This window comes from Drosophila hydei, unplaced genomic scaffold, assembly GCF_003285905.1.
Source record: "Drosophila hydei strain 15085-1641.00,03,60 unplaced genomic scaffold, DhydRS2 tig00000211-arrow-pilon, whole genome shotgun sequence".
NCBI lineage: Eukaryota > Metazoa > Arthropoda > Insecta > Diptera > Drosophilidae > Drosophila > Drosophila hydei.
Genome location: NW_022045685.1, coordinates 2,036,610 through 2,064,126, shown reverse-complemented (window position 1 = coordinate 2,064,126; position 27,517 = coordinate 2,036,610). Strand labels below are relative to the sequence as shown.

Below are 27,517 nucleotides of genomic sequence, written 5' to 3'. Positions count from 1 at the left end.
TATATATACATACATATATATATATATATATATATATATATATATATATATATATATATATATGGTATATACGCACGTACCTATAGGTACGCATTGTACCTATAGCCAAAAGGTAAATACTTCAATTTGCGCAAAATGTTGTCAGGTAGAGCTGCTGCTGCTGCTGCTGCTCTTGGTAACTGCCATGTGAATGTGGCATGGGTGTAAGCGGAACAAAATTCGCTGTGTGGGTCAGTTGAAAAATGTAAGATAAATATACTCCACTCGTGTATTTGCCACAGACATAGCCATAGAACGGAACAGCAGCAGCAGCAGCAGCAGCAGCCCAGGCAACACAGCAATACAAAGTGAAATGGAAAATTGCAAAAGAAATTGAAAAGTTTATCCATACAGACTCATAGACACACACACACACACACTTACACACACACACACACGCCTTAATGAAGCTGTCCGTTTGCGGCTGTTGTTGCTTTTTACTGCTGTTGGGTTTTGGTTCATTTCTGGGCTTTAAACTGTGGGCCCAGCTCTCATGTTTGCTTAGTGCAATGCTTGTTGCTCTCAAAAATCAACAGACAGACACACACACACACACACACACATCATCGCCCATCTGCATTTGCTGCTCACATTTTTACCTTACGCAACCAAAGGGTGGGATCAAACGTCAAAGAGTCATATAAACATGGAAAGCATATGCGTGTGTGTGTGTGCGTGAGTGTGTGTGTGTGTGTTGCTCTGTGGCATTTGAAATGTTAGACCATGTTAAAGCGTTGCATTCATGTTAAGCGTTATGTCACATGTAACTTTAATCAACTTTTTAATACGATTAGTTTAGCAGACTTAGAAAGAGCTGAAACCGTTTTCTGTTTGCAAATCAGTTTTAATTTTTTATTTTATTTAAAATTTGACTTTTTGTAAATGTTTCATGTTTACTTGTCAGCAAAAGTTGATACAACTAAGCTTTGGATTAGAAAGGCCATGTTGAGCGCCTCACCAGGCAGTTCGGAAGCCACTAAGTCGTAGCCAGCTGACAGCTTTCACTCACAACTTGATCCCGGTGACAGGCAAGTAATGAAAATTTGCTCTGACATCTCTCAGCCAATTACCAAAGAGAGTTGGAAAATAAAAACAAATTTAAAGTGAGCGCTTGGCATCAAAGACGATGCGAGATGTGCGAATCCAAATTCAAATTCAAATTCAAATTCAAATACAAATTGAAGCTAACTCGCGCCAAGGGACAGTTGAGTGTTTGCCAGGATGCGGCAAGTGCTCGACGACCACGTTCTCGGCCAGGTGCGCCATTTAAGTGTTTAAACAAAGGAATCCTTTCAACCTGTATTGACAGCTGTTGTCGTCGGCCTCATTTCCATTACTTATACGCCCCGTGAGCATGCCAAATGCTAATGCCAATAAAACGAGAAGGCGCAAAATGAAGTAGAAGCAGCAGATAGGCGACAAATAAAAAACATTTCAATGTATTATTTTGCAGCGTTGTTTTTATTTTTATTTCATTTTTCTTTTCGTTCCCTTTTAATTAAAAGAAATTAAAATGTAAATTTTCGCTCTTTTTTTTCTGCTTTTACCCTGACTGTTGGATGTGTGTGTGTGTGTGTTATTTGTGTTGCTTACGGCTTGGAGTCTTATTAAAAGAGGACGAGCTCCACCTACATTAGGCGCAGCAGGTGGCTGGGGCCGTGTCGTGCAGCACTTAGCCACAGCAACAAAGTGCTGCAAAATAAAGCAAAGCGCAAATGTAAACAACAATTAAATGTTCGCTAAGCAAACTCTGTGCCACCTCATATACATTTGCTACGTGGCATCGGGGCATTTGGCCATCGGGGTATCTGTGGCAGCTGTGGCATATGGCTAACAGCTGCTATCTGCTGCCAGCGCTGCGTGGCCCATGAATTAAATGTTTCAAATTAAAAAATTCAATTTAAAATATGAAATTCACTTCTTACAGCAATTGAAGCTTCAAAGATTATTTACCAATTTCACTAAAATTGGCCATTAACTGTTTTTTTTTGTGATCCATATAGTTGGATTTATTTAAAATATTTGAATATTTGCATTAGAAAATTTTAGCTTAAAGCAGGTTGCACAATCCAAACCAAGTTTTGATGAGGTTTTGTTGCTCTTAGCTTCCTTTAGCAGGCGCTTAGCATCCACTTCAGATTTTTGGATTGAACTCAAAAATGACTAAAAATTCGTCGAATGAAGTTAGAGCTTCGGTTGCGCTGATTAAGCTCGAAATTGTGTTTGAATTGAACATGAATTGGTTTTGCTGCTAGTTTTGTTGGCCAAGCTCTAAGTGTGGTTAATCTAATCGCCTCTGCCACTATGGCTATGCTGTTTGCTCAATCATCGAATGATTATGTGAATCATTGCTGACTCGAATCGTGATTCATTATAGATTGCATTAATAACATGGATAGATAATGCTGTCAGTGGCTGGTGTGTGCCGTGTGGTACCTTCCACTGTGGCAGTCGCACGTGTTTTGCTGGTAATTGTTTTGAGACAGCGGGCGCATTCTTTTGGCTGGCCAAAACCAACTGTCAAGTGCCCAAGTAAATGTCTGCAAGTCGTTGAATGAATAGCTTGTGGCTATAGTCACAGCTTGGTCCATCCATCAGTTAGTTTACGGCGCTCGTTGATTGAAGGCCGCAGTTACAAAAATGCTGACAGCTCTGCAATTTTGCTGCATATGGAACAGCGCATGCATACCCTACAGGCCGCGTCGCCTCAAGCAGCTGGAGCTGGAGCCAACGCGGCCAACTGCAGTTGCTGCTGCCGCTGCCGCTGCTGGCATTCACCTGGGCTCCGTTGCGCGCAGTGTAACAACATGGAGCGCAGACCCCCCACCGCTCACTCGGCAGCCCACAACGACGAGCTTTGACTCCACTGAGTCCACGTTTGAGCTGCGATATGTATCTCAAATGAGCTTGGACTTCAATCCGTACGATGCGCGCTTCAGTGTTCAATTATGCAACTGATTGAGCAAAACGAGTGTTGCATAATCTGAAGGAACTCAACAACAACAATAAAAACGTTTTCCAACACCTTGAATATTTTAAGCAAAGCTAAAATTCTTGACCTCAGAGTGGCATTCCATAAAAAAAGGAACCTAAGAAACGTTTTACGCTTATTTTAAGTAAGCAATTTCTTGTTGTAAGTATTTAAATTAACTAAAGCGATTCTCTTCTTTTTAACAAAAGGAACAGTCAAGTCTTAAATAAAGATTTTGTATAAAAATATTAAAAAAACAAAAAACAAAAATAAATACTTTATTTGTGCTTCTTTTAGTGCGAAAAGAAACGTTTTTCTATGCCAAAACCTATTCGAATAGGCTGAAATAAATACTTCTTGGTAGTGTTGTAAAGCGTTTAATGTTCTGTGAACTCTGATTTGTTTGATCTCTTATCGAGTCCATACACTGATCAGTGTTGCGTAATGTTCGAAAACGGTTCGAAATCCAAGTGTTTCGGCTCACTATGGCAAGGTCACACAGCCTTTGGCCGAAGAGTGCTTGCTACAGTGCCTCAAAGTGTGTACGCGCAATTCATTTGATTCGCATGTTTCGATTTCAATTGTTCCGTCGTCTGGTCACACTGGCGTGCCTCATGTGTAGAAAAGTTTGTGCGGCTGCCAGTCTGTCTGTGCCGTCGCACGTAGCAAATCCAATCAGAAGCGTTTTTCCTTCTTCTTTCGTGGCTGGTCCTTAACTTATTTGGTGTTACTTTGCGGTATCATTAACCTTTAAACTTGGACGCCAGCGAGCGGGCACAGAAAACAGAAAACAGAAAAGAAAAGAGCCACAGAAAGTCAGCGGGGCGAGGGGGTGGGAAATGGTAAACTTTTGCACTCGGCAAAGTTTGTTGGGGCGCAAACTTTTTGCAGTCAGTGTCGCAGTCGCCATATACACGCGCGCTTGGCAAAACGTAAAATTTTTAACTTTATTTTCGATTTTCGTTTGCCGCAAAAATTGTATTTGTTGCGGCGATGAATGGCAGCGTAGGGCAGACGGACGGGCGGGTCGGAGGCGGGGCCGGCCGGTAGCTGTGAAGAGGTGTGGCAAAACTTAATTTGCGCCAAAAACTTTTGCCGCGCTCTCTGCTACCTCTGCTACCTCCAGCTCTGCGATTATTTCTTCCTTTTAAATGCAATCAAGCGGAAATTGATACGTCACCATAGAGGAGACGGATCGAGGGGGTAGCAGGCCGAGGGGGCCTGGTTACCGCACACAAAAGTGTTGCCAAATTGTTGCAAATAAAATTGCTGATATGGAAATTTTATGCGCAAGTTTTTCACGCCACACACAAAGATAGAGATAGAGAGACGGACTGAGAGACGGAGGTGAGGCGTCTGTGGGACATTTTGCGGCAACAATGTCCTTGGTATTTAACACGACCAGCCAAGTGGCAACTGCGTGGCATTTAACTGTTAGTTGGATAGCCCGAGTTGTCCAAGACAACACAAGCGAAGCATAAATTGCCTCCTCCACAGGCAGCCAAGATGCCGGAAATGCTTGCCGGAAGTCGCTGCCAAAAGCGCCAGCAACAGCAGCTGCAATGCGCGTAGCCCCGCCCCGCCAACAACTATCTAACACAACATTGCCCCACACACATACACACACACATACACTTATGCACACGCGCACACACCGGGCGTGGCATTGCAATGCCATCAACTGCAAATTTTCGTGTCATTCTCTTTGTTTCCGCGACACTTAATGGCAAATTGTGTCCTGTTTCATTATGGCCAGGATTCCCAAGGATTCGCAAAGATTCTTACTCAGCTGCTGCAGAGCGCATACCGAAATGAACAGACTCTCTAGCTGTAGAGATAGAGATAGAGATAGAGATAGAGATAGAGATAGAGATAGAGATAGAGATAGAGATAGAGATAGAGATAGATAGAGATAGAGATAGAGATAGAGATAGAGATAGAGATAGAGATAGAGATAGAGATAGAGATAGAGATAGAGATAGAGATAGAGATAGAGATAGAGATAGAGATAGAGATAGAGATAGAGATAGAGATAGAGATAGAGATAGAGATAGAGATAGAGATAGAGATAGAGATAGAGATAGAGATAGAGATAGAGATAGAGATAGAGATAGAGATAGAGATAGAGATAAGATAGAGATAGAGATAGAGATAGAGATAGAGATAGAGATAGAGATAGAGATAGAGATAGAGATAGAGATAGAGATAGAGATAGAGATAGAGATAGAGATAGAGATAGATAGAGATAGAGATAGAGATAGAGATAGAGATAGAGATAGAGATAGAGATAGAGATAGAGATAGAGATAGAGATAGAGTTAGAGATAGAGATAGAGATAGAGATAGAGATAGAGATAGAGATAGAGATAGAGATAGAGATAGAGATAGAGATAGAGATAGAGATAGAGGATAGAGATAGAGATAGAGATAGAGATAGAGATAGAGATAGAGAAAGAGATAGAGATAGAGATAGAGATAGAGATAGAGATAGAGATAGAGATAGAGATAGAGATAGAGATAGAGATAGAGATAGAGATAGAGATAGAGATAGAGATAGAGATAGAGATAGAGATAGAGATAGAGATAGAGATAGAGATAGAGATAGAGATAGAGGATAGAGATAGAGATAGAGATAGAGATAGAGATAGAGATAGAGATAGAGATAGAGATAGAGATAGAGATAGAGATAGAGATAGAGATAGAGATAGAGATAGAGATAGAGATAGAGATAGAGATAGAGATAGAGATAGAGATAGAGATAGAGATAGAGATAGAGATAGAGATAGAGATAGAGATAGAGATAGAGATAGAGATAGAGATAGAGATAGAGATAGAGATAGAGATAGAGATAGAGATAGAGATAGAGATAGAGATAGAGATAGAGATAGAGATAGAGATAGAGATAGAGATAGAGATAGAGATAGAGATAGAGATAGAGATAGAGATAGAGATAGAGATAGAGATAGAGATAGAGATAGAGATAGAGATAGAGATAGAGATAGAGATAGAGATAGAGATAGAGATAGAGATAGAGATAGAGATAGAGATAGAGATAGAGATAGAGATAGAGATAGAGATAGAGATAGAGATAGAGATAGAGATAGAGATAGAGATAGAGATAGAGATAGAGATAGAGATAGAGATAGAGATAGATATAGATATAGATATAGATATAGATATAGATATAGATATAGATATAGAGATAGAGATACAGATACAGATACAGATACAGATACAGATACAGATAGCTGAGAGCTGAGGCTCGCTGTCAACTGAAACTGAAGGTGTGAGTCAAGGAAGATAAAATTTAAGTTTGGTCATCAATTGGGACTAACAAAAATGCGACTGAAACTATGAAGTACTCGCTCCACTCTCTCTCACTCTCTCTCTCCCTCTCCCTCCCTCTCCCTCTCCCTCTCTCTCTCTATGTAGCTCAATCTCTCTCTCTTGAGCTGCTTTCCAGGGATTTTAAAATGCCCATCAATTTGAAACTTAATCTAGCCGCACAAATAAGCCGCGCCAAAAGTTAAGACCTTGGCCTGGCCAGCAAATGGCTAAAACATGGAGGGGAAGCTGAACGCTAGAACTGAGAACTGAAAGCTAGGGTTTGGGCACTGGGCGCTGGGCGCTGCTCTATTGTATGCAAACAATTTACAGCGCAAATGGACGGCGGAAGTAAAAACAGAAAAAAAAATGAAGGCAAAAAATGAGATTGCGTTTTGCGGAATGAGGCGGAAAAACTAGACGGCGGCGGCGTCAGCGTCGTCTCATGCATAAACCTGAAAATGAAATACAAGGCGCAGGCTTAAAAGCCAAAAGGAAAACTGGCAACAAAATGAAAATGAAAATGAAAATGAAACTGTGCAGAGCTGCGCTCCATAGATGCCAGCCGACTGAAGCAACTGGGATAATTGAAATTTACCGCAAGCTGCAAACGCGACGGAGCAGCCAGGGGGCTGCCATAACAAAGGATCGAGTGGCCATTCGCAACTGCAGCGTTGCCGGACAGGCGAAAAAACACGCGAGTCTCGTTTTGTTATTAAAAGCTTTGCCTGGCGCCTGCTCATTAAGGCGCGCTCTAATTTTCTAATGCACTAAGCCTCTCACATGCACCCACACACGCACAGCCAATCTATTGTGAATTGAGTCTTAAGTTTGGATTTTTTCGCTGCTTTCTGTTTGACTGTTGCACAACTCTTGGCTGCCAGGGACAAGCTCAACTGCCACTTGCCACTTGCAAAAGAAATATTATTGCATACTTAAGGGCGCTGCGCCGCAGGTCGCACGTTGCATTGAACTTTGAGTGGCAATTACGAGTGGCAGCCACTTGAAGGCGCACAAAAGCAAAAAAGAAAGAGCTCAAGCCACAGCCAAAGGCATGTTAAATGCCCACAATTAAGCTAATTAGCTTAAAGAAGGACGAACAAACACGAAGGGGCATCTTCAGCCAGCAGCAAAGCTTCGAATGCTCTTTATAGTTGCATAAATGAGATGGAGGAAAGCTGTTAATAGGATGCTTCAATGACATGTTGCTATAATATATATGTTTAAATGGATCGTATGTCGTATTGTCTATATACTTCAGTCGTTGGCGTTGCCACTTAGTCAAAAAAAGCAATTTTCCTCAAATTGCAAATGTTCGCTTTTGTCTTCTTTTAATTATTTTTTTTTGTGTTTTCGACATTTTATAGCTCCTGAAACACATTAGCAGTCTAAGCGGCCGTAGTGCTGCTTCTTACCTGTCTCATGCCCATGTCTTGCCCACCTGCCACTCATGTCGCAGTCCATTAATAGTCGCTGCCTTGCTTTTGTTTTTAGCATTCTACGGGCACTATCTCGCAGGCCGCCCACCCCCATCCGCCTCTTTGTCATTCCCTGTTGTTGTGTCAGTTATCTGCGTCTATTTGTGTTTCTCTTATTTTTCGCTCTCGTTTTGTTGGTTTTCTGTGCGCAATTAACTTGATTGCGCCTATAAATATGCAGCACTTGGCAGTGATTATTGCACGCGCGTCTTTTCATTTGCCTTTTGTGCTCGCTCTATCGCTCTCGCTCTCTCTGTCGCGCCGTCTCTTGCTGTCTTTGCTTTGTGCCTTTTCATGCTTTCTAAGCCTAAAAGTATGCACTAATTGCTATTCTTGCCATCTGATTGCGCGCGCCTGTAAATTGTTTGTCTTTACTTTATATTTTTTCTCTTTCTTTTGCTACCCTTGGCGCCTTTATCTTTAACACTCTTGGCCACAAGTACTTGGGACCGCTATCAACTGCTAATAGACTGCAGCATTCTCTTCTTCTTCTTCTTGTTCCAGTCATTCACTCATTCATTTATTCATTCACTCATCTTTATGCATTGCTTTAGTTCCCAGTTCCGTTCTTAAGTGCTTCTTGCAGCTTACATCGCTTTTGTATTTCATCTCATTTGCATAGCATTTTATATTATTTAGCATTTTCATCGCCAACTGAGCGAGATATATGCTTTTTATTTTACTCAGTGTAATATAGTTGATGGCTCCATTTTTATTATAAAAATTTTTATAAAACTTTGCAAGAACTTCTAAAAAAAAAAAAATAAAAACTTTAGATATTTTACATATTGTATATATACGTATTTATATATTTGAAATTACATTCTTACTTTTTCTTTATAAGCTTAGAACAGAAGTATGTTCAAAAGGGGTATTCCCAAACTTTATTTTGACTTTATTTCATATCAAATTTGATTTCTAAATAAGAAATGTTTTTACGAAAAACCTAATTTAAAGTTCAGATTTCATAAGTCAGCTCGAATATCTCTGAGCTCATGCATTGCAGTCAGCACACTGTATTAGTGGCATTCCCTCAATACAGCTTTTCATTACCTATAAAAAAATAAAGCTTATTTATTATTATTTATTTGGCTTTCGTATGCGTATGAACACGACGTTAGCTAATCAGAGCTAAATATAGCTTGCTTCTGGTAGTTATTTTCGAATGTTTCTCAAATAAATAAATAAAATATAAACATATACAAACTCTCATTTCATTGCGCTTTATTTAATTGCTTGAGGCAAGCGCTTCTCTTGGCTTGGGCTTGTTTTTCATTTCGAGTTTTGCAGCTTTGCTGCTGCTGTTGTCAATCGGCTTAGCTTTTGTCATGCCACAGAGCAAACTAATGGTGGGCGTGACTAGCTAGAAGAAGTCCTGGTAGTCCTTGCTATCTGCTGCTGCTGCTGCTGCTGTCTGTCTGTCTGTCTGTCTGCTATCTGCTGTCTGCGTTGTCTGTTGTTAATCTTTAACCTGAGTCCTAATCCGTGCGTCATGATTGAAAGGAGCTGCAAAAGGCTGCGTGTCCTGCCTCCAATTCGAGTGCAGACAGACAGCAGCACGAAGCCATGTCCTCCCAACGAAGAGAGACAACGTCGCACATGATGAGCACATTGACGAGACGCTGACTCCTCCTCCCCCCTCTTTTGCTTTTCTTCGGCTGCTGCTGCTGTCACAGCTGCTGTCTCTGATGTCGCTGATAATCTGATTGCCATGATGTACTTGCCCCCTGCCAATTTGTGTCAATTTAGCGTAGTTTTTTCGCTGCGCTGAGCTGCTTAACAAGTCGCACGGCCACGCCCACAACTAAAGTGGGCGGCTACCTTAAAGGCCAGCCAGCTGTGCCAGCTTAAGCGCTTCGTGCAGCTGAATCTCAGCCTCAATTCAATTAGCTCTGCTGCTCCAAACGAGTTGCAGCTGCGCGTCTTTAAAGTTTTTGCATTTTAGTTAATGAGCCAGGTAGCTTAACCCCTGTTAGCCCACTTTCGTTTTGGCAGTCGCTGCCACGTTGTAATGTACTTGACCCAAAGTCAACAAGCTGCGGCTTTGTTAAGGGCTACGCAGCTAAATATACAAATAAAACATGCGGGCTGTTGCTATGGTGTGTGTGTGTGTGTGTGTGTGTGTGTGTGTGTGTGTGTGTGTGTGTGTGTGTGTGGTTGTGTGTGTGTGTGTGTGTGTGTGTAAGTGCCTGCGTGTTGGCCTTGTTGCAATTGACACCAATTTCCGTTGACCTGCTTACAACTGCGCCACAAACTGACAAAAGTAACAAGTGAAAAGTGCTCCAACTGCGTGTAGCCGACTAAAAGATACCCGGCACACAAGGAGCTGCAGAAGTCAACTTCTACAAGTGGCAAACCCTGCTCAAACATAAATAGCCTTTCGGTCTAGATTCCTATTGATTCTACTGCAAAGTCTTTCAGACTTGGAGTCTCTAAGAACGACTCGGCTTGCCTCGCTTGCTGTGGCTTATCAAAAATAAGTGCATTTGTGGATACTGCACCTGCTGCTGCCTGTTAAACCATTCTCTAATAAGTACAGAGTATAAAAAGTACTATAACACATTCAGTTGAAATAAGTCAGATAATACATGTTAAGTCCATAAAAACCTTTTCGGCTTTGAGTGCATTCGTTGCACCTGTTGAACTGAATTTCGCTTGAAGCGAGCTCGAAGTTCTCGAAGCGCATCGTTAATGGATTGCGTGCATTAAGCTAAAAGCGAAAGGCGATTCACGCAGTTTCCACCTACGCTAGTGGAATGCACTGGCAATTTGACTTGTCAGAACTTTTAACACTTAAGCGAGATTGATTGTTCTAGCTTGGCGAGCTTTGTGGAGCCAAGTAATTTATTTCACTCATAATTGAAATTAAGCAATTTTTAATTTTAATTTATGCTGCAGCTGTTGTGCAGCGCGTGGCCAGCAGCTGGCGTCCGCTAAGTGGAGCCGCTCACACCCCCCTCAAAGCGCCAACCCTTAATTAAAATAGCCGTCAACGAGACGGACAGCAGCGGAGTGGAGTGGAGGGGAGCAGGAAAATAAAAATAAAAATGAAAATGAAAATAAAAACAAAAACAAGCAAATGAAGTGAACGATAACAATGAGTGTGTGCTATGCGCCATTTGCAGTTGCATTTTCTCAGTTATCCCCCTTATCATCCACCCACACCTCCCCTCCCTCTTGAGAAGCAGCTGCTATAGGGGAGCAGTGCATTATGCAAATGTTTTAGCCATTCAATTTGATGGGCGCGCGCATAAATGTAATTATGTAATGCATGTCCGTCTGTCTGTGCGTAAAATAATTTAAATATATTAAATAAATGCATAAGGATCTGCATTAATAATGCATTTATGCATTGCTTTATTATTCATAGCGCCAAAGCAAGCGACTCGTGCAAGCTGCATACGATTTTAATTAATTTTCTCATTTGTTCAACTCTGTTTTATACACAGCCCTACAATTTTCCCCTTCCCGCCCATCAGTCACCTCCTACCTCTCACCTCCCACCTCTCGCTAGTCACCTTTCGCCTGCGCCTTCAGTCTTTCCGCTTCGATGACAACTGGCGCCATCTGTGGGCCATAGCTAACAAATGTGGCGCTGCAATTATATTTGATGACATTTGCATCGCATTAGCAGATGACACCAGCTGAAAGTGGATAAAAACAAATTAGATTGATTATAATATTCAAATCGTTGAGCTTAAAGCCTTAATCAACTTATTGAACTACTTTAGAGATCAGCTAAAAGGCTCTTTTAAACCAAATTAAAAGCTCTTTATGCTCAATAGATGACCTTCACATATATACTTAAGATATTTACTATCAAAAAATGCTCTGTTATCTCTAAGAATAATTTAATACATTTAGCTAAAAATGCTGTTGAGCTTTCCTGCGCTTTGAAATCAATTCAAACAGCAGTCAAGGCAAAACGCCAATGTGCTTTGCTTACAAACTTTATTAGCAGTTGAAAGCTTTAATGAGCTTTCGAAGCAGAGTCAAATTGGGCTTGCTAACTACATTCGGCAACTTGTTCATAGTGTGATATTATATAAAACCAAGCGAAGCTTTCAATACTGATCTGAAGCTCAGCCAGAGCAATTCCCATAGAGCTGTTTATTTTCGCACAGTGTCATTTGAGCTTTTGTTTCATGGCTTAGAAACAATCGTCGTGAAAAGCAGCTGGCGACACAGTTGGAAATCAATCGATATACAGCTTTAAAAAAGAGCAACAACAACAACAGATATGGATAAACAATATTGCTTTGGGGCAGGGGGCGTCACACATAAAAACGCAGCGAAGCTCCGATTCAATTTCTCAGTGCGTCTCGATCGACAATGGCAGCCAGAATGTTGCTCTCGCTGCTGTTGGATTTGTTCAAGTGCCGCAAATCGATATTGCCCCAGCCGACGCTGAATGTGTCCAGCCCAGCGAGCACAGTCCAGCTGCCACAGCCACAGCCACAGCCACTGCCACTGCCATCGCCACTGCCATCGAGCGATGGTATGGCAACGCGCCAGGTGCTGGACGCGACGGATGAGACAAACAGATCAATGGAACTGCCAGCCAGCAATGGCGCAGACTACGACTCGGTGCTGCAGCTGGAACTGCAGCTGGAACTGGAGCTAGAGCTGGAGCTGGAGCTGGACGACGGGCTGGGCTACGATGACCCGCGCCTGCCCGAGCTGATAATTTAGTTTAACTTTAAGCTTAGATGTTTATTATTGGCACGAATATTTATTTATGAACTCATTCCATTATTTGTTAAGCAATTTGGCAATGACTTCAATTACAGCGCTCAATTATCCAATTGCGTTTTATTGACAATGAGCAAATGGTCAAATATTAATCAGAGACCAAATGATATTATGGCCAGACAAGAACAACAACAACAACCAGAACAGAACATAAACTGCAATTACAACAATTTTAAATTAACATTTTGCAATTAAAACAAACATAATAACACATGAGCAGGCGACAGCTGATAAAATACGCACACAAAGTAAACAAGTGTAAATAAATAAAAACAAAAGATAAATAAACACAAATGAAATGGATAGAAATTTAATAGCACGACAAATTAATCCGCCTGTCCGCATGGCTAACAAAGGCGGCTCGCCACATATTCGATTGCCGCTTGCACTAATTGTTTTATTCCTGTGGCATCCACATATGCTTACACATTATAATATACGTGTATCTACACTATGTCCAGTTCATAAAAGATTAAAAGCTCTTTTTAATAACTAACTAACCAAAATGAACTGTAACCGAAAAGACAAAAAGCCTTCAGCTTTTAATGGGCACACATACTTATGCCAATGTATTCATTTGAACGAATAATCAAGTCTGCAAATGTTGTTTATGCTATCAAAATAATTGGTAATTCGAATTAATTTGTATATTCTTAATTAAAAGTTACTGAATCGAGCTAAATTTAGCCATGCAAAAGCATCCAATAGACAGAATAAAGCAGTTGTTACTCTAAATGTTGGGGCTAATGACAATGACAATGACAATGACAATGACAATGACAATGACAATGACAATGACAATGACAATGACAATGACATGACAATGACAATGCAATGACAATGACAATGACAATGCATGACAATGACAATGACAATGACAGATGACAATGACAATGACAATGACAATGACAATGACAATGACAATGACAATAGACATGACATGACAATGACAATGACAATGACAATGACAATGACAATGACATGACAATGACAATGACAATGACAATGACAATGACAATGACAATGACAATGACAATGACAATGACAATGACAATGACATGACAATGACAATGACAATGACAATGACAATGACAATGACAATGACAATGACAATGACAATGACAATGACAATGACAATGACAATGACAATGACAATGACAATGACAATGACAATGACAATGACAATGACAATGACAATGACAATGACAATGACAATGACAATGACAATGACAATGACAATGACAATGACAATGACAATGACAATGACAATGACAATGACAATGACAATGACAATGACAATGACAATGACAATGACAATGACAATCTTCACTATGTGAATCATCGCTCGAATCATCCATCGTCGTTCGATACTGCTTCACAGTTCCTCAGATTTTTCATTACAATTCTCAGGTAATTTCTCCTTCGTTTAGCTACAACAAAAGCAATCAATAGTATTGATAATAATACCTTTATTTAACCGCGTAGCACTGAATCTACGAGTATCTAAACATATTTTGCAACACTGCAATTATGTATTTCGACAACAATCTAAATGAAAATTGTAGCTATCCGGGCTTTGACCGACTAACGGATGAAATAAATGTTCAGTTGCCTACGTGCTGCTATCTGCCCCCTGGGTGAACTGTATCCAGTGTCTCTCTCTCTCTCTCTCTCTCTCTCCCTTGCAGTGGGTTTTTGTGCTTGCGGCCATTTGCTTGTCTCAAATTGCATTCGTGGCTGGCAAATGAGATTTGTGATTGCCGTTCGGCGGCTGCTAACTGCAAAGTTGAAAGTTGACAACCAAATGGCATGTCTTTCAGCTGTGTTCTGACCAACAACAAATTGCCGAACGCCCATGCAATTAAGTGAAAACGTAGCTGCTTAAAGCCCAAATCATTCACCATGTTTTTGTTGGCCCAGCCAAAGGGTCTAATTAACTCGCCAATTGGCAGCAGCAGCAGCAGCAGCGCCTATAATTAAACAGCCAAAGGCACACTAATTCGAACTGTGTGTGTGTCAGGACACACCTACTCAATGACTTCCCTAACCCCACTCTCTCTCTCTCTCACATAAACTCAGTCTGCTGTTGTCCACACGCACGCAAGCCACGCATAACTTTTGACCAACTCGCACTTTTGGCCCTAATCCATTAGCTTTTTGGCTGCCGCAACTTTTGGCCCCCAACTGCCGCCTCCCAGTTATTGATAAGGCGGCATTTGTTTATGTGGCTTTATCATGTTGTTCTTTAATTGTCAGATATACATAAATTTCCCACGTTTCCAGATGTGCGCTTTTGATAGAAATAGAAATTACTTCATTTGCAGCTTTTTAAAGCTTGCATGTGCTTTCACAGCTGCAGATCGTCAGCTCATACAAAGCTATTAAAGCTCTAATGAGCTTTAAAAGCTGCTTTCTAAGCTGGCTTAAAGCAGTTAAATCACTTGTGGCAATTGTTAGGTGCTTAAGAAGAGTTACTAAATATTAAAGTTAAATAAAACTATCTATGGCTGTTCTTTAACTGTGATTTCACTGTACATATATATATATATATATATATACAGATATATATGACTTTCTGTAGCCTTTGTTCGCTCTATCTGTACGCCTGCAGCTGCTCGTCAATGACTTCCAGGATCTGATCGTGCCGCTCCATGGCCGTATACGAATTGCAGTTGTCTCGCTCTCGCTCTCGCTCTCGCTGCTTTTTGCTACTTGGCAGTGCTTCCGCGTCAGCTGGCAGCGGCAGCGGCGGCGGTGGCTGCTTGGGCCTCGCGTTACGTCGACGTTGAGCCATGGCCCCAGCGCTGAGATTGCTCAGAGCCATCAGCTGCTGTCGGTGATGCCTGTCAAAGTTGTAGCCCGGCTGGCGGTCCTGCCTCGGCTGGCGGCGATCGCGCTCCTCATACTCCTCGGCCGCTTGGACGCAGCTAAAGAACTTGGCCAGGCTGGTGCACATCTTGCAACATCAGTGCAACTGTCTAGCACCTGCAATCAGTTCGAGTGCTTTATAGCTGACAGCCGATGTAGCTGCGGCGGCGGCAGCCGATAGCAACACAGACAGAATGACTGGCAGCTGTTCTTGGGCGCACAGCCGCGACGCAGTTTGGCCATTTAATTGGCTTTATGGCTGGCCGCGGCCAGTTGGACGACAGCGCTTGGCGACACGATGTGGCGGCACATTCTGGGCCGCATTTTCTCCTGCTGCAGCGGGCAGCCAGCTGACGCGGCTATGTCCCGAAATGCTGCATCTACGCTCACCTTGGAGATTGTTATTGTAGACGAGGAGCTCGACCAGTCCATGACCAGTGCCATGCAACTGAATCGCGTGGCCACATGGCCCAATCTGATGGTACTCTAAACTCTTCCACTCTTCATTAGCTTCAACACACACTGCGCATACGTCATAAGAGAACTGATTCAAGAAGGTTTCACAAGCAGCCACCGGGAGGTTGGGTCTGCGCTGAGCGGAGTTTTCGTACGATCGATTAATTATCGAGTAATCCAGCTACAGAATACTTTTTCCATAAGCCTCTATTGTTAACGAATCGTAAACTAAGCCAGGCTTAAATGTATTTATTCAATTGCCAAACTTTGCATTTGTATTTGTATTTGCAAATAAATGAAGAAACTAGCTAAAGAAGTCGCTATAGTCTACGTTCTTTAGAGCATACTCCCGATATACATATGTATGTCTATAATCTCTCAGTATAATTGACTTCGGCCTTTCTATAACTGATCTGTTTTGGAGCATTGATTGCTCAGACTTGTCTTTCTTTATAGAGACATATCTATTCCCAATCTTTTCTGAATTCAGCCTGCCTGAGCTCAGGCTTTGATTGTTTACAGCTTATCAATAATATCAAGTTATATATACAAAAAGCGAGCTGGTTGTCTGTTTAACTATTTCTAGAACTTCCCATCTACGAGGTCTGTTCAAAAAGTATCTCGAATGTTGTTTGCTTCCACACAGTTTTCATTTGTTCTTGATTACCTCTTTTGACCCATTTAAAGTAATCCATATCGTAGCAGTTTTGTGATCTGGTTCAGCTCCTCCTTCGCAGCATCACCTTACGATGGTTGCGACTTCAATAGGCCAACAAGTTGATACAGATTTTTACTCCACTTTGCGGAATGTTCAAAAAATCGAAGACGCTGTCAAAACTGAATAGAGGGGCATATCTTACCGGGTATGCCTTGCCGGGTTCTTAAGTTCTTAAGTGAACTTATTCAGACTTTAAGTCTTCCATCATTGTGCGACTTTTGAAATCAGCTGGTTCAGGAAGATATAGCAGTAGTTGTTCGTCTGCCAGCTAAAAAGTTGTACCTAATTTAGCTTTGATAAGACCCAAGATCTTCCATATTCTGCTGGAGTTAGAGGTCTGCAGGAGATGGGTCATGCTACTGTTTTTTTTTGCGCTTTTATAATTTTTCATCATTTTTATGCATTTTTCAAAGTCAACTTTAGTTAATTATCTCATTTTGAGGGCATATCCAACGCCATTTACAATTTCAAGAGCCACTTCGAGCTGGAAGAGTGCGGAAATCTACTCAAAGAGCAGCTATTTCTTTGGCGTGCTTAAGACGTTAATCTATATCATTTGCCGTTATCAACTTATGGCCATTAGGTGACTTAATCAGCTATTAAATTGCGATAAGGACACTCGCCTGAGACGTAAACCTTGCCAAAGTCAAAGTCAAAGTCGATGACTTCCGCTGCGGCGCCTCCAGCTGCCGCCTCCTTTGCGGCACTCTCGCATATCCTGTGTTGTGTTTATGGAGATCCGTCATATTTTTGTGCGGCATCCATCAATCAATGGCGGCCTCTTCTCAATGGCCACTTAAATGCCTTAAAAAGCGGAAATTAATGCACTCAAAGCATTCAAATAGACGTGCGCTAGGGGCAGCCAGGGGGCTGGCAGGGGCTGGCAGAGGGGGCGGGCTCGATAGCTCAGAGCTAAGCTCTGCTCTGCTCTGCTCAGCTCAGCTCTGTATGGCGGAATCAAGTCTTTAACGTCGATGACGCTCGCGGGCCACTCTGGTGATTAATTGATGGAATTCCACGAGTGCCACGCCACCAGAACACACCCACAAGCAGCTGATGACTGGGTTGGGGACTGTGGGGTTGTGGGGTTGTTTGTTGAAGTTGAAGTTTCGGCTGAGGGGCTGATTGCTGCCGTATATCCGTTATGGCCCTGTTAATGGCAAACCATTGAGCAGTTAAAAGTGCGAGATTAGCATTTCCGCCTAGTCGAAGCATGACCCGAAGCAGCGCGAGCTCCTTTGACAAGTGTTTGCCAGCCCACAGCCCTCAGCTCCCACCCTTCGCCTGTTCAAGTGGCCTTTGGGCTGCCAAGGTGTGGCACACGCCAAGAACAAAGCTCCACCCGTGCAGGCTTACACACACATACGTATACATAGACACATATATAATATTGGCAGACATTTGGGCGCCATCAACTCAATATGGAGCACGAGTTTGTTTGTCAGCCCCGTTCCCTGCTCCGTCCCTGTGCAGTCTCGCGTAAGCATTCGCCATGAATTGTATTAGCTGCCGCATTATCCTTACTAACCGCAAATCGTCTGTCATTTGCTATGATTGATTGATTGCTTGATTGATGTGAATGCAGCAGGGCAGCAGGGCAGCCGAGCAGCTGGCCAACTAAAAAGGGCATGGGCCGCATGCATGGCGCCATCTATTGTTCGCCTGCTACAATTCAACACACTTGACTTTACAATTTCAACACACTAAATAATGGGAAATTCATTGCTGGTTTGTGTCTGCGCTGTGTCTGGTTATTGCCTCTGCTTAGCTTAAACAGCTTTCCAAAGCCTCAGTAAGAGCTTTTACAAAGAATTATGAACAGTTTAAAGAAATAATTTAAATTTATTGAATTACATTTTAGAAAATAAATATGAAAAGTTTCCGTGTACAAATTTTGGTAAAATTTTAGTAAAATTAAGCGGCAAAAGTCTATTTATAGATAAACTCAACAAAAAGCTACCTGTAGAATTAGGTAATTCGAGCTCAAAAATATGAAAGTTGTAATATTTGTCGCTTTTCTGCTTGTATTTTTGGCCGACCTGTAAAGGATCTCAAAAGCTCTTTTAACTTTTAAACTCTTCCATTAAAGCTATATATTTTTAGCTGATCGACGCTTATGCATGAATCTAATCCCATGAATTTCTCTCGATTTGCGTTCATGCAGACAATGCACAAATCCAATATCAACCATAAGAAAGAAAACGTTTTAAAAATAATAAATTCTTATTTTTAATTGGATTCAGGATATAGAAATAAAGTCAGTCGAAGATTTGCACATGTTTTGTGTGCTTTAAACAACTAAATTAACATTTTGCAACACTATTCCCCTCTCTCTCTCTCTCTCTCTCTCACTCTCTTACTTTCCCTTACTGCGCCTCGCTCATGCCATTTTCACTTTCTTTTGCAGTTAACGGAGCTGGAACAACGCGTCATCGAAGCGGAAGAACGCGCCGAGGAAGCTGAAGATAAGGTAAGTCATTAAATGACTGACTGTTAGCAAAGCCCCCCACAGCCAACCGCTTATTCGATAAATAGGGGGAGGATATTAAAACAAGGGTAGCATCCTAGAACAGACAACAACAGACAGCAGCACCAGCCGTGCCTCATTAGAGGCCAGTTTAAAGCATTTACATGACAATGTGACTGTCCTAGCCGAGGGTCACAGCTGTTCTAATACCCTGTTCTGTTTTGCTAAGCAACTGGAGTATATGGGTTGCCTCTATAGTGAATAGATACTCCCACTTTCATGTCGCAAAAGCGCGTTTCTTGCTCACTTACAGTTTTAGAGTCGCCGCTTTCATAGTGCGTAGTAATAATGGATTTTTAAGGATGAATTTGGCTTCAACGCGCTTTTTCTCTTTTTCTGACAGTTTGAGAGTCCCAGTTTTAGAGTCACAGCATCACAGTTTTGCGTTCGAGCTGTTGAAGTGCTTTGAAAGTGAAGCTCGAACATATATTTGCTTAGCTCACTGCTAAGCCAGTCACCTACAGTTTGCGAGTCACATTAACAGTTTTCAAGTCACAGTGTTGTAAAGTCAAAGGAAACTACAAGCAAATGGCCCAATTTCCTACACTTTTACAGTCACTGCTTGGTGAACGCAGCTTGGGAGTCGCCGTTGGCAGACTTTTGGAGAGATATCTATTACCACGTATAGGGTATCTCATTGTCGAGCTCCACTTTACTTCTTTTTTTATCTATTTTATCTGGTTGCAGTTGGTTTTTGGAGAGAGTAGGTGAGGGGTAAAGGGAAAGTGGAGTGCAGACAACGCCACAAGCTTTTGTCACATGCGGGCAAACATGCAGCCAACTAAACCGAACCGAAGTGAACCGAACCGAACCAACCAGGCGACCAAACACAATGCCGGACAACAAGCCAAGCAACAAAACGTCGGCGCCAACTGTCCCCCAGACGCGGTTTGGACAATACATAAATCGACTTCCGCTCCGGAAACCGGAAATTCACATTAATGCAGCGCTGCGTGCGTCCACTGGCCCCAGTAGCCCACCCCAACCCCCAGGCCCCAACCCCTAGCCCCGTTGGCTGTTGCCTAGCTTTGGCATTTCATTGAAGTTCGTGTTGTTGCATGTGTTGCTGAGCTTTGGCAAGCATCTCCCCTTGACACACGCATACCCGCCACATCCGCTGCTGCCCAGCTCTTTGTCTCCACCCCCAGCAGTGCAGAAAACTACCCCAAATGAATGAATGCGAGTGTCACACCACACGGCTCACCTCAGCTCAGCTCAGTTCAGCCCGACGCGTTTTCAATATCAAATGCGCATTGTTTGCATTAACAAGTCTCGAGGGGTTTTTGGCTTTGCCTACGCAATGTCCCCAACCCCCAAACCCCAAAAACACTCGTCAAAGAGCAGGCGAAATGCAAATATTTTCCAAGTTCTAGGGCAGCTTTATCTCTCCTTTACGGCTGGCTCAACCTGGCCAGAGCAAGCCCTGTCGGAAGACCAAACACACGCCGCCCCCATGCCCGCCTCCACCCTTGGCCTTGGCTTTAGCTATAGCCTTGCCGTTATCGTTTGCCAACCACTGTGACAAATTGAATTCTTGTTACTTTGTTTGCGCCGAGATTAAATTCATGAGCAAACACGTGGATGTTAACTAGCAACGGCTGGCTGTGGCTAAGGGCGTGGGTAGAGTCCTGATTCGAGCTGCTGTTGAAGCCAAAAGGGGTTGCAACCCTCCGCTGCGGCTTTAACAGGCTGTCAGTACCGTTTAAGTTGCAGCTCCAACTGCTCGAGCAACTCGAACAACTCGCTAACAGCCCGCTTACTTATGCTTCAATTAGCCAAGGCCTCACACTCATTAGAAACTATTAGCCATGACAAGCTTTTCATGCTCGCTCAGCCAGTGGAATGAGAGTATATTGGCTTTGGGGACTATTCGTCTGTCTGCTTGAAAGCCAAGCACTCTATTGAAGCGAGAGAATAGGAATTTGGAATTTGTATTCTCGTGAATCCGTGTCCCCAGAGAGTCTCCCAGTCTAGTCCAATCTAGTCTTCCAGTGCGCTAGTCTTCCAGGGAGATCCTTATTAACTTCCTCAGCGTCCTAACAAGTCGGAAAGAAATAGATTCTTGAATAATTTTATTTGTTTATGAGCAGTGAATGAGTATTACGAAGTCAGGCACATTAAATTTAATAAATTTCACCTGAATACCTAGCCTATTCGATGACTCTTATCTTAGGAGATAATTCTACTTTTAATAATCCGAACTGATCCAAAGCTTCCAACCATGCCATCAACATAGCCTTATCTAAACAAGCGCAACATGTTCCACTTTCGAATACATCAACCATTATCTCATCCCCTCTATCCCCATGCTACTCGATTCCGGGCTCCATTTCCGCCTGCTTCCCTCACTTTTTGTCTGGTGCATCAAATGAATTATGCATCGCAAAGTGAAAATATTAACATAAAACATGCTTGCATATGCCCCAGCGCTGGGCAATTAGGCACTTGCCCTTGAGTAAGTGTGTGGCAGGTAGCACGTACAGGGTAGGGAGATTGAGGGTGGCTGGGGGTTGTCAGTCTTTAAAATGCATTTAAAGTTGTTTCGATTTGTGCTGCATACGCTTAGGCGCACATGGCACACATTGCGTAGTGTTGAACAACGTTGGCGTTGCGACCAAAACACAAAGAAAGGCGCGCGCGTGCGTGCGTATGGCAAACAAAACAAAAACGCAAATTGCATGTCAAACAGTGCAGCCGCACAGTGCCACTCAAACTGTAAGCGCAATTTTGGTGGTTGCTTCGCCTCAAGCTTGACAGCAGCAGCCAAAGAGAGAGAAAGAGAGAGCGAGAGTGAGAGCAGCTGGCAGAGAGAGCGCACTGCGAGCGAGAGTGGTATTTAATGTGTGTGTGTGTGTGTGCAATTGTTTTTTATGACTGCAATCAAGCAACATTTTGTCGAGCGGACTGCAGCGAGAGTTTTATCCTTTTAGCTGCAACTTTGTTGTTGCCAGCTGTGTGCAGGGCAGCACAGTACAGCATATCGAGAGCGGAGAGAAGGTGAGGATTGAGGAAGCGAGCATTAACGGAGGCGTCGTCAGCAATCAAAAGAAAGCCAAAAGTGAAACAACCACCGAAAAAAAAGCTGACTGACTGACTGACTGAGAGAACGTGAACGTGAACGAGAACGAGAATGAGAACGAATGCACGAAAGCAAGCGGCCCACTAAAGCAGCGTAACAAAGAGCACAGCGCAAAAGTTGTGCAAAAGAAGACTTGTAGCTGCTCCGTCGCTGCTGCACAGGCTGTGTTTTATTATTTTCCGTTCCATTTGTTTAAACAATTTTACACAAGCGGCTGCAACAAGGCGAATTAACAAGCGGCAGCAACAGCAATAGCAACAACAATAACAACGATAACAAAATAAACCGAAATTGCTGCTGTATAATAAAAAAAAGAGAAGAAATATTTGGTGCATAGCAAAAGGCGCGCGGGGTGGCAACAAACGGCTCAAATACATAACTGTTCATAACTGAGTGGCAACTCCAAGGCTAAAGAAACAAAATCCAAGAATTAATATATATTACGTTTGGCCGAAGTGCGTTAAAAGTGTTAAGTAAAATCTAAAATAAAACTTACATTAATAAATGTGTGCACGTATAAGCGTATACGTGAATATATACCTTAGTGTATGTGTGTGTGTGCGATGACAGCCAAATGTGCTAAATGTTGTAAATTATAGGCCAAATTTGGCATTGCGCAAAAATATACACAAACTGACAAACACACACAAAGCGGCCATTCACATCTACAACGTGCATGTGCGCATGTATGTGCACGTGTATGTGTGTGCGAGTGTGCGAACGAGTGAGTGCCACCCTACGCTGTGTATTGGCGCGCGACACCAAGAGAGAGGGGTAGAGTAGCCAGAGCGAATGCTGGAAGAGAGCGCGCCTGCTGTACGTCGTGAGAGCGCGCGCACATGTCAATGACAGACAGCTGACTGGCGGAGTTACAAAGCAAAAATGAAAATAATCATAAAGGCTAAAAACGAAGCACATAAGAAAAGCAGCACATAGCAAAGGAGACAACAAAAAAACGTGCGTTTGTAAATGTAAATTGTGCTTAAACTATTAAAAAGAACATAAAGGCGACAATTAACTGTGGCAGAGGAGAGTAGCGCACAGAGAAGGAACAAAGAACAACAACAAACGAACACACGCAAACATATCAAAATAGACACATACGCAAGAAACGTCCATTTACAAAAACACATACATGCATAGGCTGATAATAGAAAATTGATTACAATAGGAAACGAACAACGAAGAAATAACAACAACGACAACAACAACAACAACTGTCTGCCTCTGTCGCTTACACGCTGGCTGCTGTTGCTCTCAGCGTTGCCAGCAGCAGCGCTCATCGCTTTCGGGCATTGCCAGACTCGAATGCCGCTACAGCTGCAACAAGCGTAACAATAACAACAACTGCAATTGCAACTACAACTACAACTACCATTACAACTTCGTCGAATTTGTTCTTAACCCATAGGCTGAGCAGTGTCATAAAATGTTGCTCTGTCGCCGCGTGGCTGCAAAGCGTCGCCGCTGTTGCGTTTGCTGCCGCCACAAACAAAGAAAATGTGTCCAGCGGCAGCTCCACTAGCTGCAACATCCAGTTAGCCAAGCCTTCTACCTTCCGCCCACCCGCTTTGGCAGCCAACGAATAACACAATACAGCAACAACAACAACGACAACGATTAAAAGACTTCAAAACGTGCAACGAACCAGTTTTATGAATGGATAACTATAGAAAAAAGGTAAGCGACCTGATTTGCAGTTATAGTTCCGTAATCCGGACAGCGGTCGAAACTAGTTGTATGTATACGTATTAGGGAGGTAATACTGTACTTCTTAGTAATCGAAATCTTAAATTTCAGACTGAATCATCTATTGCATACATATGACATATATCTATCTGTACCCTATAATTTAGCTATATTACATAGAAGAAGAAGAGCATGTCTCTTCGGATCAGCTATAATTAGCGTAGATCCCAAAGCTAAATGACTTTCAAAACATATTCAAAATTCTCGATGCTCTGCTTGGAGTATGTCTAGAATTCGATTGGGTAACATCCAATTGGAACGCCGCCCACCTGCCTGCGACTACCTATACGTTGCATAAACTTATATGCAGCAACGCAACCCCCCCCCCCCCCTTGCTTTCTCTACAAAATAGAAACCGCACAACAAATTTATATTAATTTTATGATTCTTACATATGAGTTAGCTAAAATTAGAGCTGCCTTCCATATATCTCTTCAAAATATATATGGATGGGATATATATGTATATCGAAATTTATGTCGCATTTCAAAATCGCTCAGCCGTGAGGCGCATAATTTATGACTTGCCTTCAATCGTGCCACTGCCCCCTTCCTCTCGTTGGTTGGCTGCAAATGAAATTCAATTAAAAATTTCGCATTTTGTATTTGAACTTTTAACCTTTTCGATGGTGCCGGAGTCGGAGGTAGGGAACAGGGAATTGGGTCAATATGTTGATGGGATTTTTCAATTATTTAGCCACTTATCTGTGCGTCGTCATCTCTTTCTTTGTTGCCCCCTGTCCCTGTCAGCTCCTGCTTGTGTGGCACAAACACTGCAAAATCAATTAGCGTTCAACGTGGGCGCCACAGCACAGCAACGGCAGCCAGTTGCAAGCAAACGTGGCTGCCAGTTGATTGATTGCCTGTTCTGACGATTGAATGCAGTCGCTTTCCAGTTGCATTCACTGCTTGGACACGTGCCAATCTCCAGAGATGCCTCCAAGTGCAGCTCTCGCCACATTCTCTCATTCACTCACACAGTCGCACTTCCCCACTCTCCCACCGCTCTCTCCGTCGCTCTACACAAAAGAGCGGCCATTTATCTCTTAGTAAACAAAGCCCATAGATGATTAGACAGAGACTGAGACAAGGACAGACAAACAGACATACAGCTACATGCAGTTACAGTTATGCGAGTGCGAGTTATGCTTGTCTCTTGCTTTGCCACTTCTTCCTCTTTCTGCTATGTGGGCCAATCGCTGATTGCTTTTGCCATTCGACTCGACTCACTAATGTATTTCGCCGGCCATTCGAACTTGGTTTTCAATTGCCCTACAAATATTTAGGGAGGTTTGCCATATGCAGACAAGACAGTCTATATATATGCATATATATAATATATAAATATATATATAAATATACATTAAGTTTTTTATTAAATAAACTATAATAATATTCAATGATTGTCAATGCACTTCCAGCTTGACTTAAGGGAAATAAATTTCTTTCTGCTAGAGGCCAATGTTTGTAGGGTATCCTGAGGCGACATTGATCCATTCAACTTTTAATGCTTTGTTGTGCCTCTTTTTTCACAATGATTATGCATAAAAGTTCATAGAATAAAGAGAAAAGCCAAGCGCGTTGGTGTTTGCCTCTTTTTGTGGCTGTTTTTTGTTGTTTGTTGTTGTGCTGCTTCAGTTGAATTAATGATGCATGCATCCGTCATCAGAGTGCAGCGCAGACGATGACGTTGACGTCGACAGTGACGGCGACGGTGGCGGCGCCACTTTCGCTTGAAGCCGCCTCCGCAGCGGCCGCCCACATCACAGTTGGGATCGCGCGCGGCGTCGGCGTCGCTGCCGCGGCTGTTGCACATTTGAAAAATGTAATGCGTTTTATGCGTTGCATTTTGTCTCTCCCTCTCTCTCTCTCTATCGCTCTCTTTCTCGATTTAAGTAGACTTTTTGTTGTTGGCTTTCTTTATTTAAAAGTCATCAGCGAGTCGACGACATCATTTGGCGCGCCGCAGTGCGAGTTGTTGGCTCCGCATTAATATGCATTTAAAAATAGCGCCCCATAGCGCTCCATGCAACAGTTGCCGCATGTGAATGATGTGCCACAGCGCGCTGGCAGATACTTAGCTGCAGCCAGCTTTTGAGTTATGGCCAAGATGCGCTATTCCAAAGCCAAATATGAATTTAAGCAGTTAGTTATTGGAAATCAACTGCACTTCAGCAGCTGTGCCACAACACGGGGCAAGTGAAGAGCCACTTGCGGCCGCTTTAATGCTAGGGGTAGCTGTAATTTTGGCTGCCAGCCAGTCTAGTCGGGGCGTATCACACTTAGACGCTCACGCGCAGGATGTTCTTTGACTTGTTTTATACTCTTATTCAGAGGCTATTTTCACTTGGTTTTCCATTTGTGGCAAGCTTGTGAGCGTATGCAGAGTATACAAATGTGAAAAATGTGAAATATCAAATAATATATCAAATTTATTAAGTATATTAACTTCAATTTTCTATAACAAATTCATGTATGTAGATATTGAAATTAGTTTTTTGACTGTCTTTCAATATTTATTTTAAATTGATTTTGAATTGAAATTTTTGCCAATTGCAAGACTTATAGTATGTATGAATTGTAATTCGAACCGGTTCGGAGCTAAACGGATTTTAAAACTCTACAAAAACAAGTTCCTGAGCATAATACCTTCTTTTTAAATAACTCAAGCGAAACTGCAAGTTTCCTATTTGTATTTGAAATATATAAAATAATATGAAATACTAGTGTATATAAATTTCGGCTGATTAAGCATTTATTGTTCGCTTGTTGGTTTTGTTTTGATGTTCACTGTTGTTGTTCTGCTGTGCTGCTGCTGCTGCTGCTTTTTGTTGTTGGATACGTCTAGCCAATAATCTTCATGCTGGCTGGCGCTCTGATGGATGTCGAGGACGACAATGAAACTGAGTCATCTCGCAGCTCATGTGGCGCCCAAATCTATCCACAGCAGCCAGCCAGCCAACCAGCTACTGTTTTGTTGTTTTTTAATCAGCCAAATTGTTGACACCGACCGCAAACAATCAGCTAAAGAGCTTCCAGTAGTGAGAAGTGCGAAGTGCGGAAACCGAGCCACATGTTACATAGATGGACATGCATATATTTTATGCTTGGAGCCAGCTTTAAGGGAACCACAACATTCGGAGGAGCTGCCACAATATTTGGCTAACGGCAAAGTTCTCGCGTGGAGTGGGAGAGAGAGATAGAGAGATAAATTGTGCGGCGAGCTGCTGTTCTCAATGTTGTTCCGACACATAATCTGACAACTGACATGCATCTAAGCCCCCCGTAACTCCACATTTTCGCCCTCCTCCCACGCATCACTCTATTTGATTCTGTTTTTCACATGACACGCACTTTTGGCCGGAAGGAAGGCAAAGTGACTGATGTTTGGTCTGCTCTCGTCCTGGACCGCTCAAGGAGCAGCGCTCCAAAACTTGGCGAAAGTCATTGACACCAGTTGGGAAGCCACAAGATGCTCAATTCGCAGATACCCAGTAAAGTCCATGGATTCTCTAGAAGTTGCTGTTCCTTTTGTTGAGGCTGAGCTTGATTGAGTCA

At 42.5% G+C, this 27,517-nt stretch overlaps 1 protein-coding gene across 10 annotated transcripts in view; it reads left to right on the top strand.

The window, feature by feature from the left end:
* LOC111601957 (uncharacterized protein CG43867) overlaps nt 1-27,517 on the top strand; it is a 125,912-nt gene that overhangs the window by 79,501 nt on the left and 18,894 nt on the right. For 9 of the 10 annotated variants that reach the window (XM_023318827.2, XM_023318828.2, XM_023318826.2 and 6 more), the window contains one exon: nt 19,013-19,075. In XM_023318827.2, coding sequence (XP_023174595.2) covers nt 19,013-19,075 — 63 coding nt within the window. Of the gene's footprint in view, nt 1-19,012; nt 19,076-22,781; nt 23,892-27,517 lie in introns of those variants that run through there. The other variant, XM_023318831.2, reaches the window with a different exon arrangement.